The sequence below is a fragment of the Drosophila albomicans genome, chromosome X (genome assembly GCF_009650485.2).
Source record: "Drosophila albomicans strain 15112-1751.03 chromosome X, ASM965048v2, whole genome shotgun sequence".
Taxonomy (NCBI): Eukaryota; Metazoa; Arthropoda; class Insecta; order Diptera; family Drosophilidae; genus Drosophila; species Drosophila albomicans.
Window position 1 is genome coordinate 23,978,233 of NC_047627.2, and position 17,426 is coordinate 23,995,658.

Below are 17,426 nucleotides of genomic sequence, written 5' to 3' on the forward strand. Positions count from 1 at the left end.
ACGATTGCGATTGCATTTATCGATAACTCGATTAGCATACATAAAATGTATTTGACTGTTTTGCATTTATAGTTTAAACATTTAGTTGACATTGAACATACACAAAATGCACACAAAAAATGCTCTTTACGATTTTCTTTTTTTCTTGTATTTATTTTTTTTGTTTTGCTTTGTGTTAGATAACTTTTGTGATAACTGTACCAATAGTACTACGTTGGACACGCACACTCACTCACACACACACACACACACTCCCATTCAAACACAAGCATACACTCAAAACTTTTACAAAGGACAATTTCGTTTAGTTTCTTCTTTGATTTTGCTTTTTTAGTTAATGTTTTTTTTTTTTGCTTTTTTTGGTTTTATCTTTTTGCTTTACTTAGCTTACTTAAACGTTGGTATTATTGGCCTATTGCGCAGTTTTACAATTACAAATTTCGACACTATGAGATCTCAAAATTCATCTTAGTCGATTTTCCCCCATCAAAGTTTTCCTGCCAACTCTTCTTCTTCTTCACCATGAAAATGAAATTTTGAAAAATGTGCGTTAATTCTTTGTTGTTTGTGGTTTTTGCCCGCTGCCAGAGTTGCCACCTGGACAGAAACTTCTTTGAGAGAGCGAGAAAGAGAGCGCGAATGCATCGCAGTAACTTCTGCGAGCAAGAGCGAGACAGGTATAGCAATGGAGAGAGTGGGAGAAAGAGAGCGCGAATGCATCGCTGCTTTTATCACAAAAAGTTTGTTGTTCGTTTTCGAAGAACGTAAAGCGGAAGAAAGTGAGAAATAAGCATAGAAAAAGGAGGAACAGAGAGAGAGAGAAAGAGAGTGGGAGAGAGAGAGAGAGGAAGAGCTGTGGCGTCTGCTTTACACTTCTTTAGAGTAACAATATAAATGTTATATATTGATATATTCATAATGTATATCGACTTGACTTTTTTTTATTCTTTTTTTTGTTTTTGTTTTGATTTGATATTCTTGTATTTGATGTTATAATTCGTAGTTGTTAATCTAGTAAAAACCGTTTTGCTTGTAATCTACTGCAAAAAGTACAGTTCCATCTGCGCCTATCGCCACCAAAACTATCGCACGCACTATCGATAGTATTGTGCGGCAGACAATTCATCGATAACTGGCTGTGTATTTTCTCCTGTATGTAAATTGATGTATTTGCTCTCTATGTGGTGCAGCTATGTGGCAACTATAGATCTGTATAATATTCTCATTCTCATTCTGGTTTTTATTTTTTTTTCGTTTTTTTTTTTTTTTTTTTTTTGGTATGTTACAAATGTGTGTGTTTGTTTTTCTCATACTGTGTTGGTCCAGTTTTTTTTCTCATTTATTTAGTTCAATTGTTTTTTTTTTAGTTTTCTGCAAAATTTGCTGGCAAAATTCGCTGCACAAGCACAAAAGACGTGTGTTTTTATCGTAATCGTTACGTTATCGATACAAATACAAAAAAATGTTCTTGTTGCGTTGTTGCCGCTCTTCACAATGTGCGTGCAACGTTGCATGTTTCAATTTTCTTTTTGTTTTCCGTTTTTTTTTCTGCGTATTTAGTTTTAAAAACTACCGACAACAAAATATATAAAACTACGCTGCAAAAATGTCCCCCAAAAAATGTTCATTTCCCATCATTTTGCTGCTTGTGGCGGCGGCTTAGTTAAAAATCGTTTTAAAAATGTTTGTTACGTATTACGCCAAAATCTTTTTCCATTTTGCTGTTACTTTAATTTTACGTCATCTTCGAGCTGTTGCTGCTTCTTCTCCTTCTTCTTCTTCATCATCTGCTTTTGCTGCTGTATCAACATCAAATATATAATTGCTATTTTATTTATAATATACACATATATATTTTTGTATATGTATATGTATATATATATATATATGTAGATATATATTTTTAATCCGATTATGTGGTATGCATATGTACAGATCTTTAGCATAAAAACTGGGTTTTAAATTAAGTAAAGTTACGAAAAAAAAAAATTATATCTTGTTTTACATACATGCATTTGTAGTTATGTGTGTGTGTGGGTGTTGGTGTGTGTATCGAATAAAATATATATAGATATATAGTATATGTTTAAAGACTGAATACAAATAAATTAATTCATTAGTACAAACTAAATAAGCTTAAGTTGATAAATTGTTTAAATCATCAATCGTGAAGATGATTCTCATGCGTTAACAACAAAAATTCTCTTATACAAATATAGTTGGTAAAAAAAAAATAGTTAGAATCATATTTATATATATATATCTAAATATATATATATTAAGTATACGTTAAGTGTACATTTTCTCTTTCACGCTAGTTTCTGTGTTTTTCTTCTGGTATTACGTTAAAGTTACATTACGTTACGTTACGTTTTTACTGTTACGTTTTCTGCGCACTTTTGCAGATGATCGTTCCACACAAAAAAAAAAAACAAAAAACCGAATCAAAAATATAATTAGATTTTGTTTTTCTTGCTGCGACGCTGATAAATATGCTACACAACTTTTGTTGCTTTCATTTCGTTCATTATCCATCAATTTTCTCTTTCTTTAAAAGTTACAAATTTGTTGTGTTTGCTTATGACTACAAATGTTTTGTTGTTGTTGTTGTTGGTCGTCATGGACAAAGAGCGCCCTCTGCTGCTGCTGCTGTTGCTGCTGACTGCGACGCCGGCGTCGCGGCTGTCACAAAGAAAAAAAGTGTCAAAGTTGTCGCTCTCCATTTTCGAACTCGTGTCAGAGCGAGACAGAGCGTCGTCTGTGTGAGTGCAGCGCAAGCAAAGCAGAGACACACAGAGAGAGCGAAAAAGCTTCGATCGCTGCTCTCTCTCTCTCTCACAGTTGAATTATCAGTTACAGCGTCGCTGCTGCTGGCTCTCAAAAGTGCTCCAAAGCTCGGCGCAGCTTCTTACAATAAAATGGACATTAAGACTCGCGCTCCTTCTTCACCTTGACCTCCTCGCCCAATATGGTGGTGATTTCGCCCTGCATAAATGCCCACGGTATGGTCGAATTAGCCAGCGGGCATCGTTCACCACTCGGGCAGTAAACTTCGTTGCCCAGTCCCTAAAAACAACCACCGAAAAATAAAAAGAGAGAGAAACGTATTAGTGTGAGTGAGTAAAACAAAGAGCATGATGCAATTATACAAAGTAGTCTCGTTGGCAAAAGCTGGTATCCTAGTAGTCAAAAGCAGTGTAGCCATATTAGCTATTTTATTGCTAGATCTAGCTATTTTGAAAATGCAAAAGCTATAAAATTTTGTGCAATGCTATTAGCTAGAATTATAGAATTTTTGTAATAAATTTGGCAAATTTTGACACTTTTTAAATAGTTCTGATAGCTCTTTCAATTTTTTTTATCAGTTTTATATATATATACATATATATTTTAAGCTATTTCTAGCATATTTTTTCTATCAATTTAGCTATTTCCGCCCTTGAAATCCTGGCAACACTGGCCATGACACTGAGCGAAAAGCGAGTGAAAGAGGCTTAGCGTAGTAGACAATGAATTTGTGCATTAACTCTTAGGCGATGCAATGAATTGTTTACATATTTAGAAGCTAGTGTTAATGTCTACTTGAGATTTTGTTAACCCTTCCGGGACGGCAAGCTATCTATAGAAAATTTAAAAAACTAAAATACTTTTTACCCTTTATTGCATTTGGATATTTCGTCATCAACGAAGATCCTTAATTTAAGCACTGCATTTAAAAAGATTTGACCAACTTGCATAGAGCTGAAAAATTATATTTTGAGTGTGACGTTCCAAATAAGTTCCTTACACAGATTGGTATAATGGGAAAGTACTTAAGTTTCGATGAGGTTGGTCAAATTTAAAGCAAAGAAATACTGTTCAATTGATGAAGAAAAATATAATAATTTGTTATTAAAAACTAACTCCTATTTTAAATTCCTATTTTTTAAGAAATATAGCTATATTGGGCTATTTTTCTTGGCCTTTTCTGCTATAAATGACCACCAAGAGTTTGCAACACTAACGAATACACACTGACGAAAGCTTTTGCCAACGAGACTACCTTCTACATATGTTGAAATTCTACCATGAACGAAAGAGAGCGAGAGAGAGCTGAACTTACGTTTTGACGCTTGATGCTCTCGCGACTGCAGGGAAAGCAGAACTTGTGAATGTTCACCGAGGGACATTGCACGAAATGCGTGTCCTCCAAACGCTCTTGGCACAACGTGCACTTTAGTGTCGCATTCTGCGCTGCTGCCGCGGCCGCCGCTGCTGCTGCGTTGGGCGCCGAACCGCTGCCGCTGCCGACGCCGCCGCTGCTGCTACTGCCAGCTGCGCCGCCGCCGCCGCTCATGCCGGCTGCACTGCCAACGCTGCTAGCGCCGCTGTTGCTGCCGCCGCCGCTGCCCAAGCCTTGAGGTGCGCCGCTGCCGCTGCCGACGCCGCCGCTGCTGCTGCTGCCGGGACCGATGTTGACTGCGCTGCCATTGCTGCCGACGCCGCCGCCGCCGGGTACACCGACAGCGTTGCCAGAGTTGCCACCTCCGCCGATCACATCGCCACTGACCGCATTCGGATTCGGTGGCAACGACGACGGACCAACGCCAACCACTGAGGCGCCTCCGCTGGCGCTGCTGCAACTGCTCAGCGAATTGCTTCCACCTGCTCCGCCTCCTCCTCCTCCACCACCACCCAAGGAGCCTCCTCCGGCTGCGCTGCCTCCGCCGCCTGCACCTCCGGCGGCCACAGCAGCCGCTTGCACCGAATTCGAGCCTCCCACCTCGCTGCTTGTGACGGTTGTGCTGGAAACATGGCGCGATCCCGACGATCGGCGACCAGATGACGATCCTATCGAGATATAAATATATATATATTACATTTCTTATTTGATCACATATCGCAACTCGTTACTTACCCGAACTATTCGGCGAGTGGACGCTACGCGGGGGCAATGGACCCGAGGGGGGACTGGAGCCATTGCGTCGACTGACTGGCGACAAGTGCTCTGCAAGGTAGAAAGACGTGGACACTGTATTTAGTTTAGTTCCCGAGCGCATTAACCATGAATAAATGCCATTAAAACTAGCTTTTAATACTACGATTAATCCTAAGTAACAAGAGCTTAAATGTAAGTAAAGCTTTTCACGTAGCTTAAGAGCTTTAATGCCATTAAAGCTTCATAAATAGGTACTTAAATTTAAGTAATTATTAAGTATTGAATGCTTTTGCTTAGATGCAATATGCTTAAAGCTTTTTACAAAACTTAAGAGCTTTAATGTGATTAAAGATCAATGAAAAACATTTGCAGATTCAGTTAAATTGCAATGTAAGTTTTGGAAATAACTTAAGTTCCAATATGTGCACAGCTTTTCACATAGGTCAAGACCTTTAATGTGATTGAAACTCGTTAAAAAAGTACATCAAATTAAGTTCGACAATAATTAAATTAATGGAATAATTTTAGTTTCAATACGCATAAAACTTTCCACGTAACTAACGAGCTTAATGTGAATAATGTACTTTAAATGAATTACTTAATAATGAAGTTCAAAGAATACCTTTAGTGGTAATATTCTTTTACATTGCGCAAAGAGCTTTAATGTGCTTTAAACTTAATAAAAAAGTACCTTAGCATTTCTTTAGTTTAAGAAATAACTTGTTGTAATATGCTTCATGTTATGCACCTATGTATGTATATTAAAAGCCTTCAAGTTGATGAAAGTTGTTCATGGGCTAACAAAAAGAGCTTTACCATTAAGATATAATAAATACCTAAAGCTCAAAACCTTAAGTGGAAGAGTTAAGTTTACGAGTGTATTAAGCTCGCTTAAGCACAGGAAATAAGTCGATTAAGAAATGGTGGCTACAATCACAGTTATTCAGAATTAGAAATAATTATTATGTAAGTATTATTAATGAAGTCAGTATGGAATATTAAATTTTTATCTCAAATACATTAGCATTGTTGCTTAAAGAAATCGATTCATTTTATGAAATGAGACAGAATACAAATCAATTAATCGAATTAAATGATTGCACATAAAATTGTGTTAATAGCTAATCTTAAAAAAAAAAAACCCTGGTAAAACCCTAGATATCATAGAAATTCCCAGCGAAAATATTCCCAGTTAAATAGCAGGAAATTTGATTGGTTAATTATTAGCATAATTCTCGACTTGAACAAAAACAAAAATAGGAGAACAGATCGAGAAATTTATGAAATGAAAACAAATGCCAATTGCGATGTTTCATACATAAACAATAAGCAGAATAAACAAAAAAAGATAGAGAAGAGGAGAGAACAACTATTTTTGGAAATTGTTTACCACAGAAAACAAAAGTTGTTGCTATTCAACCATATCGAAAGAGCACTGTATGTGAAAATCAAGAAGAAGAATGAACTTAGTTTATATGTATATACATATGCATGTGTGTGTGCTTGTAGTTGTATTTATGTTTACAGTATTCCAATTGAATGGGAGGCCTGCTTTCAATTTTTTCGTTGGGAATGAAAAAAAAATAAAGAGAAATAAATAAATACATACTAAGTATAAATGAAATCATTTTCATTGCAATCGTTGTTTTTGTCTTCATTTTGCTTGGCGCAATTTCTGTAATTTTAGAACTTGGCACGAACACGCTTCACACACACACACACACACACACACATACATACTACTAGTGTTGTGTGGTTGGCAAGCAACGCCAACATTTTCATTCACCAACAGCAACGAATGTGACGTCACAGACAAAAACACAACACAGTGCAGGTTGCTGGCCCCACTGTGCCGACGCCGCAACAACAACAACGACAAGAGGAGCAACAACAACAACGACGCCGACAATAGAATCCTCAACCAGCTGGTTTTTTGCACAAGCGACGTCAAAAAACAACGTCAGTTGGCAAAGTGCCCGAAAAGCAAAGGCGGCGGCGGCGGCGGCGACGACACGAAACGAGACGAGACGAAACAAGTTTTTGTTGCTGCTGCGCATACGTCACAAGGCAGCGACGCATGCAGAGCGGGCGCAAGAGTGAGACGAGACGACGACGACAAAAGCAGAAGTAGTCAAAGTAGAAGAAGAAGCAGACGAAGCAAACAGCAAAACGTGCAGAATGCAGTTGGCAGGGCCGGTTTTTTTTTTTTTACTTTTTATTTCTTCCTTTTCATTTTCTGTAAGCATGCAAGTCGGTTTGTGTATGTATACCAGACACGCACTCACACACACATGCGCACCAAGCATACCAAGTTTTGTTTTGACTATTTGCTTTTGGTTTTATTCGTCACGCAGCCGGCACGGTCGCCGCGTGACTTGCCGACGACGAGCGGCGGTCACGCCAATTAACATACATACATACAAATATACTTATGCATGTATGTATGTATGCATGCTTTTCGTTATGTACTGTACATGAACATGCGCAAAGCACTGCGACACACACACACACACACATGCATGCAAATGTATGTACTGTTGCGTCGCTGCTTCGTGCGCTGTTAACTTTGCTGTTAAGGTTGCCAAAAAGAAAAAGAAAAAAAAACTGTATGTATGCGAAGCACGCGCACGCGTAGCCACAATTTACTTGCTGTTGCTGCTTCTTACCGCTGATGATATTGAAAAAACAAAAACAGATAAAAAAAAAAGAGAGAAAAAAACTGTGAGCTGGGCTTTCATTTGTATGCCTGGCGGCGTCGAGCACATTGCTCAAATGTCGACGACGCTGTCAGCGAACAGCGCACAGTGGGCTGCATACGAAATGACCGCTGCTGCTGCGTCTAGAGTGCTGTTATGTTTATTTATTGCGACTGCGACTGTGACTGTTGCTGCCCGCCAAGCATACAGCTATCCCCCCTCCACTCCAACCCCTTTCCCCAACCACTGATGCTGCTTCTTCTAAATTGGCAAGTCAAAAAACGCGCATAGGCATCGCAGTGTGTGTGTGGCCTCCGTCGCAGTAACAAAACGTGGATATTTATAGCATTTGTTTATATTTTGCACGCAAATGTGTAAAAATAATAACAAAAGGCACAACCAAAATAAATAAATATCATAATAATAATGACAACAGAGCAGAGGAGAGACAGAGACAGAGAAGCGAAAACAAAGTTGTAGACGATGAAAAAGAAGAAGAAGCAGTCGCAGCATCAAGCGAGAACGAGAGAGCAACAAAATATGCAAGCAACGTTGCGAGCACAGTGGTTGCATTGCAATTTGTTGCGTATTCTCAATTTTCGGCACTGACTAATACAACTCTTCCCAAAAGTATTAATAGCAGAAAATAAACAATTTTACACATTTTTCGCACTCGTTCATTTTTGTGTATATATTTTCATTCATATAAAAAAGAATCATAAATACATCTCTCTCTCCCCAATGTGAGAAATGCAGGCACACGCAATCTTGTTGTGTGTGTTGTTGTGGGGCGAAATCTATTTTTGGTTTGATTTCTTTTTAGAATTTTTCCGTCTGCTTTTGGAATCGTTTTGTTTTATTTATTGTTTTTTGCACAAGCAAAAGCGTGAATCATTTGGTTTGTCAATTCTATTACAAAAAGACTGTCTAATTTTTGCCTGAGCTCAGGAATTCGCTCTCTTCAAATGAATGAAAACGGAACCACACCCTAAGAAAACAAAGATCCATTACACACACACATGTGTGCATATCTAAGTTTAAAACTGTTGTGCGTAATTGGAAATTATTATATTATGATTCTTTTTTTTTTTTTTTTTTGACTGTGCAGCAATTAATAGCCGTCTGATTATTTCAAGTGGCCCACTCATAATTCGGATCTCTCAATTGATTTCCGTTGATAAAACCTCTCCATAAATCATAAAAAAGGGGAACACTTTCGAAAATAGATGGTACTGAGAGCAGATGAAAGAAAGAACAAAAAAAATCCCAATTCACATGGCATAATCAAAAATAAACAAACCATATAGACAACGAACGGACGAAGCGTGTGATCTGCCTCCAATGCAACCATATATAGTAGCATTCTAAGTACAACCACATATATACACACACACACACATACCTTGCACTATCAGTCATAGTTGGCCATGGCGATAAGATAGAGGGAGCGAGAGACTCAATGAGGCACCTCACGATAAGATAAACAAAACAGCTGTGTGTATAAAACGCTGCCAAAGCAAACGAAAGTGGAGTCTACATACGTACATCATGTGTATACTGACTGTATCAAGAAAAAGAAAAATAATAATAATAATACTACACACACATATAGTATATACTCTCCATATCGCTGCCTTGCATTGTTTATGGACCAATGTCGGGGGAATGCGGCGAATATAAAACACATGACGTCGTTCTAAATGGGGCGACCGACCAAACAATCGCCCTGGAATATATGGATGAAAAATACTTATCGCAAAGTCAGTTTTAGAGCTTGAGTGTATTGCGCACGCATAACTTATCAACTTGGGTGGTTAAAAAGTTTTTTTTTGTTTCTTGGAGCTGCGCATGAGAATCATATTGAAATAAAGCTACAAAACATCGAAAGATTCCTTTTTGGAAATTTACTCATTATATAGGGATATAAATTTATGCGGAATAGAAAAGAAATATCTAAAAATAAAAAGCTCATCTGTTGGCTAGAGTTCATGAGTTCATTGGCCGGTTTTTCCCAACAAGAAACTAAATACAAACTGGTTTTAGGTTATTTCCTACCTATTTATGTATTGGAATCGATATATCACTGATAATATACATATATATATGTTTATTATAATCGGTATTATCGAAAGCGAACACCACACTTACTGATAACATTCAATTCAACATTATCGCATCAAAAACAAAAAAAAAGAAGAAAAAACTGTTTCACAACCCACTGTCCTTTGTCGTATAGTTGTCTTATCGAGCAGTTACCTGCTTATCAACCCACAACTGATAACTCTGATAACGAACCAAAAATATTGTGATAAGATAGTGTCAAGCACATGATACGCATTTAATAGTCGCTGCTCCAACCGCTTATCATTCAGGCCACAAACGACAAAAAAAAAAACACTGATTTGTGCACCGAAAACGAAGCATTGTCGCTTTCATTCATATTCATATTGCTTGCTTGCGTGTATTTGTCACACTGTGCTTGCCTGATGCATCTAATCAGCAAAGTACACACACACTCATGTAGAGAGGCGTCGCTCTCTTTCTGCATGCCGCTGTTCACGTGTTAACGGTACTGCATGCTGCTGTTGCTGCTGCTGTTGCTGCTGCTGATTGACGAGAGAGCGTGCCTAATTATCGCCTAGGACAATGTCTGCGAGAGAGCGAGAGCGAAAATTCTTTGCAAACGCAAATCTAGAAAAACTGCACTGCAGCAGCAACAACAAGAACGACAACAACAACTCTTCGTGTCGTGTCTTCGTGCATGGACGAAGTGCGCTCAATGAAGTCGAAGATAACGAGACAAGCAGGCGTTTTACACAAGGGGGCGGCACACGTCCTATACTAACTTACATGCATATATACATATGTATGTATATTATATACGCATGCATTATGTACTTGTAAACGACGCTAGCGTATCACCGTACTCACATAGTAAGTATGTATGTATGTGTGTATGTATGTTGTTGTGTATGTATACCAAAAAAGCGTTTGTTATATTTTTAGTATACACATGAACAGTCGCGCGGTTTTTGATTTTGGTAATGAAATACACACATATGTATGTATGTATGTATGTACACACACTTGCATAGAGGGCAACGTAACGTAAATACACGTAATAAGCAATAAGCGGTCGCCGCAGGCAGAGCAGCGTAAAACGTAAAAGCACACATACACACACACACATACAAACAAACAAGCACCGTGATGCCAGCTTGATTTGCAAATGCCAAACGTGATAAAAGAAACAGCAATGAGAAACACAATACTATACTATAAAGTCGATTTTATCGCATTATATCAATGAATGATTTAATTGCCATTATCAGCAATTAAAAAAGGTAAATTGCAGCCATCGGTCGAATCATCAATGAAAATCAAGTTGGCCCCACAGTGCACAACACAACAGCACAAACAAGATGACGGCATCGGCATGCGCGAAAAATGTTCATTACTATTTGCTTATGTTGCTGTTGTTTTCTATTCGTTTTTTTTTTTTTTATTGTACTTTTGTGAGTATTCAACTGAAATACATACACATACACACACACTTAGAAATGTGCAAGTTTTGTGTGAGCTGCAGTTCGTTCCGTATACTAAAATTTTATCTACACTTTTTGCTCTTCTGCGTATGCGCGCATATTTGTGTGTGTGTGTGTATGTGTGCAACTTGTTATCGCATAGCGTAAAACAGCCAAAGAAGAAGCAGAAATAAAAACCAAAACAAGTTTAATGACGTTTTGCGCGCGCACACAAAAAAATACAACAGCAACAGCAACGTCGTAAGCAACAAGAATAAGAAAAAACATACAAAAAACAACAAAACAACACAGTCAAAACTCGTTTAGCCCAGGCAAAAGTAGCAATAACAACGACAGCCTGTTGTGTGGAGAATGGGAGAGCCACAGTTACAGCATAGCTTCAAAGCGAGACAGAGAGAGCGCATCAACCAAATTGGAGACTCCAAATGCCGAAGTCGATTTTTGCACGTCTGTTTTTATTACATTTGCAGTCCTTTCGTTGCAAAGGGGAGAGGGGTTGAGTTACGTGCTTTGCTTATGTCCGAGTGTGTGTGTGTGGCTTGTTATGTATTTCGAGCTTTTTAGTTGTGCGCATGACAGGCAAAATGCCTTTTTATAGCAAGGGTTGGCGACAGAAGAAACGAGGGTTGCAGCGGCTTGCAAAATGCGTTGACTTTTCTAGCTGCTGTGTGTATGGTAGGTGTGTGTGTTATGAAAAACAAATGCAACTGCAGAAGACGCGGCGACGTCGACGTCAGTGTTCCATACTCATCCTCCCTCTTTCACTCTTGTTCCCTTTGCTGTCACTTGCAGGTGAAATTTTTGCATGGCTGCCCTCGCATACGTTTTGTGCTACACACACACACGCACAACGGATACACATTTGCTGGGACCTAGAGTCGAGAGCCTGGAAGCAGCGCTGCTTGCGTTCTCTTTCCATAGAAAAAGCTGCATCAAGGGAAACGCATCAACTGCAGCAAAACACAGAGACAGAGAGAGAGAGAGGGAGCGTGAGAGCAAGCACTGCAGCTGCTACTCTGTGTGTGTGTTGTGTTAATGCGTGTGCCCGATAAGCAATACTAGGCACTGTCGCTGCTGCTGATAAGAAAACGTTCGTTCGTTCGTTCGTCTGTCGTATTATCTAATCGCTGTGTTGCGCTTTGCTCGCGTTCGCTTATCACCCAAAATAGTCGAGTCTTTTCTTCTTCTTCTGTGGAGAGTGATAAGAGCGCGTACACAACTCATGTCTTCCTTATCTGCCATCTCTTCCTGTGCCTCTCCCCCATCCCCTCTCCTAGCCGTCCTCTCTCTCTCTGTCTCGCTTGCACTGCTGATAGATAAGCTGCAATCACGCTCACTCACTCTGCTTGGGATTTGTGCCAGTTTGCAGTGTTCGCTTATCTGCCCAACACACACACACATACACACACACACATACACACACACACTGGCTGTGTATGTGAGCTTTGCGGAACTTGAGCTTTGCCGCTTGGAACTAGTTCACAGTCCCCTGAACTGAATTGCTTAGCACTGAATTAATCTTTATTTCATGAGTTTCGTATTTATTAGCGAATTATGATAGAATATTTGTGATTTTGTAAATTTTATCAAAACAACCTTCCTTTGCTTTTATAACATGTTCAGATTGATTCATTGAACTAGTTCATACATATCTTGGATCATTTTTGCCTAACTTAAAGTCAAAGTAAAATATATTTCACAATTCCCTCTGGCTCTCTCTATTTTTTTTTCGTCAAATTGACTTTTTTAATTGAACAGCATTCATATAAAGGTAATATAGTCCCTCTATAATATAGTATAGGGAGTACATCAGTATATAGAGTCGGCTAGGGAATTCTTACTTCATAAGATTTTCGCATTGAAACTAGTTCTTCATTTAATATTTCCTTTCCCCTAATATATATTCAAGAAGCTTGTTTTTTTTTTGTTTTTTTAACTAGTTCATTGACTAATCTCTAATATAGTTTTTTTCCTTTAGTTCATATTTTACTTGAAACTTGTTTTTGCTTTCTGTCTTCTTACTTTTTTTTGTCTAGTTCAGTAATATTGTCACACTTTGGAAATTTTCGCTTTTGGTACTTTTTAGTTTATCCATTATCTAAATATTGTTCACAAGTTTTGTGTAACTCTCTTTGTGAAGTTTCGTTAAGTTATCTGAACTATTTATTTTACATATATTTTCCTTTTCCTTCTTCTTGCTAACTGTATGATCTATCTCTCTATGTTTCTATAACTTCTCATTTCTTGAAGGATCTTTGTCTCAATAAAGTATTTTTAACCAGTTCTTTGATTGTTGATTTTGTTTGTCTCTGTAAAGTATTTTCTACTAGTTATAACAGCTTTTCGAAATCTTGTTGTATTTTACTAGCTTATCTTATTCACTTTTGGAGTTTCGTTAAGTTCTAATTCCTCATTTTCGCAACAGTAAGTTGTTAAGTTCTAATCCCTGATTTTCGTTTAACTTTCACTAAGTTCTAGTTCCTTATTTGAGCTTATTCACTTTTAAAGTTGCATCATGTTATAATACCTGATTTTCTAAGCCCTCACTTAGGTTTACTCACAATTGCAGTTTCATTAAGTTCTTATTCCTGATATTTAAGTTCGAATCCCTCATTTTGGCTTATTCACTTTGCAATTTCGTTAAGTTCTAATCCCTAATTTTTTCTTAACATTCGTTAAGTTATAGTCCCTCACTTTAGCAGTTTCGTTAAGTTCCAGCTCCCTCATTTACGCATATTCACTCTCGATTTTCGCTTAAGTTTCATTAAGTTATAATCCCTCTTGTATGCATATTTACTGATAAAGTTTGGTTAAGTTTTAATCTCTTATTTTCGCTTATTCATTTTTGCAGTTTCGTTAAGTTCTAGTTCATGATTTTCGCTTAAGTTTCGTTAAGTTTCAGCTCCCTCACTTATACTCATTCACTTTTGAAGTTTCATTAAGTTATAATCCCTGATTTTTCACTTCAGTTTCGTTAGGTTTTAATCCCTCACTCTTGCAGTTTCGTTAAGTTGCAAACAAAAATAAAGAAAGAAAAGGGTTTGCCACACTTACCGCCCGCCTTGAAGGTGGATGCATCGAAGCTGGGCGCTCTCACGGGCTGCTGCTTGTCGCGCAAGTTGAGCTGCCGCTCTGTGGGAACATAGCTAACGGGAGCCGGCAGCGATTCGCCTCGGGTCAACGGCGGTCGGACTCCGGTTGGATCGTCGAGGACGCTCCGCTTGGCGCTCGTGGGACCGACCCCGACGCCAACACCGCTGCTGCTGCCAGCGGTGAGTTCGGCGACGCTGACGCCAACGCCGACGCCAAGATGAGCAGCGGGACCGTGTTGTGATTGTTGTTGTTGCTGTTGGGGATCGACATCGACATCATCGCTGGGCGGACGCTTCAAGTTCACCGACAGAGCTGGCAACAAAGTGGAGCCACCTCCCCCTCCACCCCCGCTGCCCGGCGGCTGTTGTGTGACGCTTCGTTGGCCGCCCGTCGGTGGCATGTGATGGGGTTGCATGTGGGAAATGCGAACGGGACGCACATCGGGTGCTGCCTCAAGTTTAACGGGGAAATCCAATTGCTGTGGCTGCTGCTGTTGTTGTTGCTGCTGCTGTTGAGGCGGCGGTGGCGGGGGGCCGATGCGTGGCATTTGATAAGCGGCTGCCACAGCGGCAACATGTTGATGATGGGCCAACGAAAGGGGTGCAACACCCCCTCCACCCCCGCTCGCTGAGGAAGGTGCACCGCCGCTTGTGCTTGGTGCACCGCGATGCTGTGGCGCCGCCAATTGTTGCAAAGACGTTTGTTGCTGTTGCTGTGGCGGCTGCTGCTGCTGGAGGACGACAACTTCACCATTCTCATGGGCTCGTTTGCTGCATACGGATGGATGCAGGCGTTTCATCTGCCGTGTGGCATACAAAATATCCTCGATGTGATCGGCGCCCTCGTAATTGACGCAACCGCGACACACTGCCTCCGAAAAGTCATTGATCATCGCCCATGGCATGCGAGGCAGATCGCATAGATAACAGTGCTGTCGTTTCGTTTGCAGCGACATTTTCAAATGTTGAACAATTTAACAGTTTAACAGTCGACTGGAATGCACTCTACACACGCTCTGTTAACAGTTGAAACAGTTTAACAGAGTTCAAGCTGCGAGGTGCGCTGCTGCGGCGACCCAAATTTACGCGCGCAAGTCGACCCACTTTTTGGCGTCGACTGCGCTTCGCTCTGCTGCTGCGGATGCTTGCAGAAAATACTACTGCACACACGTACGTACGTACGTACACACAAAATACACACACACACGGCAAAAAAATGTAAAATACACACGCACTCACGCACGACGGAGTTAAGCGATATTTATCGCTGCTTGTTTAATTAGCGCCGATAACAAGTATCGATACAATTGTTTAATAATGGCGCCGTCAATTGCTGATGTTGTTGTTGTTGGTACCGGCAGCTGCTTGTTGTTGTTGTGGTTGCTTTTATCATTGCTCTTTGGCTGCTGCTGCTGCGGCGGCTTGTTGTACATTTTTTTTTGTGTTGCCTTTTGCGCTTTGTTATTGATTTTCGCTGCTGCTGCTGCTGCTATTGCGGCACACGCACACACACATGGCCAGGCTTACAAATTTTTGTATTTGTTTTTTTGCTTTACGAAAATTATGCTTGTTTTTACTGCCCAACAAAAAAAAATGTAGTTGTAATTTATATTGTTTTTTTTTTCTTTCGTATTATTATATTTGCGCACAAACACTAATACAATTGCAATTGCGTGCACACTTATGTACATACGCGGCGTTACGTTTTTCGTCGTACGTCTTTGTCGCGCACACACAAATACAAATGCACTCTCGCGCGCACACACGAAGAGCGGGAAAGAGCGAGAAACACGTACACGACGAGCGACGCTAAAAATGTGTGGACTACACACAAACACACAAATACACACAACAAAACCGAAGAATGCTGTGTGCAGTGCTGTGTTGTGCTGTATGCTGTGTGTTTAGCGTAAGCGTAACTTGACGCGGCAACGTTCGGCTACAGAATGATGAAAATGAGCGGTGCGCAAAGCAAAAGCAGCGACACAAAACGAAAAACAAAAAAGCAGCAGCAAAAAAAAAAGAAGAAAAAAAAATATATATAGGCAGGCACGTCAACGAACAAACGACCCAGTGGTGAATACACTACATACATACTTCACATGTATATGAATGTATGCATGTGTGTGTGTGCATAGGTCATGTAATGTATGGGGGATGTTGATAATCAAATTACAAATGCAAACACTAGCAGATAACAAATGCTGATTACTTACAACCACTTCGTATATAGAATATATGTACATATGTTGTACTATAATTAAATTGGATTTTATGTGATTAATATTATTATCACATTTAATAATATTTATCAAATAAAATCCAATTTAATTATAGTACAATATATGGTATAATATAATGTTTGATGTGTAAGCCAGATTGGAAATCATTGACAATCAGCAAATTACGTGTTTCTCATATGTTGAAAAAATGCGCACTCAATTGGCAATTGGCCTCAATGCCGTTGTCATGTTGTACACACATTTTTCGGTTCATGCGCGCACGCTCTCTTCACACACACACACGCACGTACAGTGCATGCTCTGCAATGGAGAGCACACGCCAATTGGATGAACGTGCTTGTTACAGCGAATGCTCACTGTACACAAGCATACCTATGTGTATGTATGTATATACATATGTATGTCGCTCTGTGTGTGCGCGCATGTATGACGACGCGATACACACACACACACATACACGCACACGGGCAGAACAGTTGTGAGTGTCGTGTACGTGCGAGCACGTCATAAGCAAAAGCAAAACGCAAGGCAAGGCTGTGACGACGACGACGTCGACGACGATGGGATGTCGTGCAAAAGGGGCGCGTTTTGTGTGTTGGGGGTTGAAACGGAGCACAACAACAGCGACCATTGCTCCAGTACAAGCATTTTGTGTATGTATACCCATGTGCATACATATGCAAATCTATATGTAAGCACGTGTGCATGTGTATGTGTGTGTATGTACGACTTGCTGGCAGGCAGGCAGGCGTATACATACCGAAACGGTTCGTGTATCGATACACAAATGTAGACCTTGAATACGTAACGGCGCTGCAGCCGGCGTCACTGCTACGTCACTGCAGCGCAGCGCAGCAGAAGCAGAAGCAGCGACTGCAACAGAACAAAAAATGTTTGCAGTTTTTGCATTTGTGCTTTGCAGCTGCTTTAAT

General features: G+C 39.8%; 1 protein-coding gene across 3 annotated transcripts; it reads right to left on the bottom strand.

Moving 5' to 3' along the window:
• Positions 1–113: 113 nt before the first annotated feature.
• Positions 114–16,201, bottom strand: LOC117570711 (probable E3 ubiquitin-protein ligase IRF2BPL). Of its 3 annotated transcripts, none has more exons than XM_052004955.1 (4): positions 14,214–16,201; positions 4,898–4,987; positions 4,103–4,830; positions 114–3,066 (listed from the first exon to the last, which is right to left on the bottom strand). In XM_052004955.1, the coding sequence occupies exons 1-4, from the start codon at positions 15,205–15,207 to the stop codon at positions 2,926–2,928; spliced, it is 1,953 nt and encodes a 650-aa protein (XP_051860915.1). In that variant the 5' UTR covers positions 15,208–16,201; the 3' UTR covers positions 114–2,925. The 3 variants fall into 3 exon arrangements, with proteins under 3 accessions (XP_051860915.1, XP_051860913.1, XP_051860918.1); XM_052004953.1 differs by having other exon boundaries at positions 4,898–5,011; XM_052004958.1 differs by lacking the exon at positions 14,214–16,201 and adding an exon at positions 6,528–6,599.
• Positions 16,202–17,426: the final 1,225 nt, after the last annotated feature.

Coding starts and splice junctions, on each gene's coding strand:
- LOC117570711 (XM_052004953.1), bottom strand. CDS start 15,207: ATGTCGCTGCAAACGAAACGACAGCACTGTTATCTATGCGATCTGCCT. Junction 5,012..14,213: donor ATCCACCTTCAAGGCGGGCG/GTAAGTGTGGCA, acceptor AACTAAATACAG/TGTCCACGTCTTTCTACCTT. Junction 4,831..4,897: donor CCACTCGCCGAATAGTTCGG/GTAAGTAACGAG, acceptor ATATCTCGATAG/GATCGTCATCTGGTCGCCGA.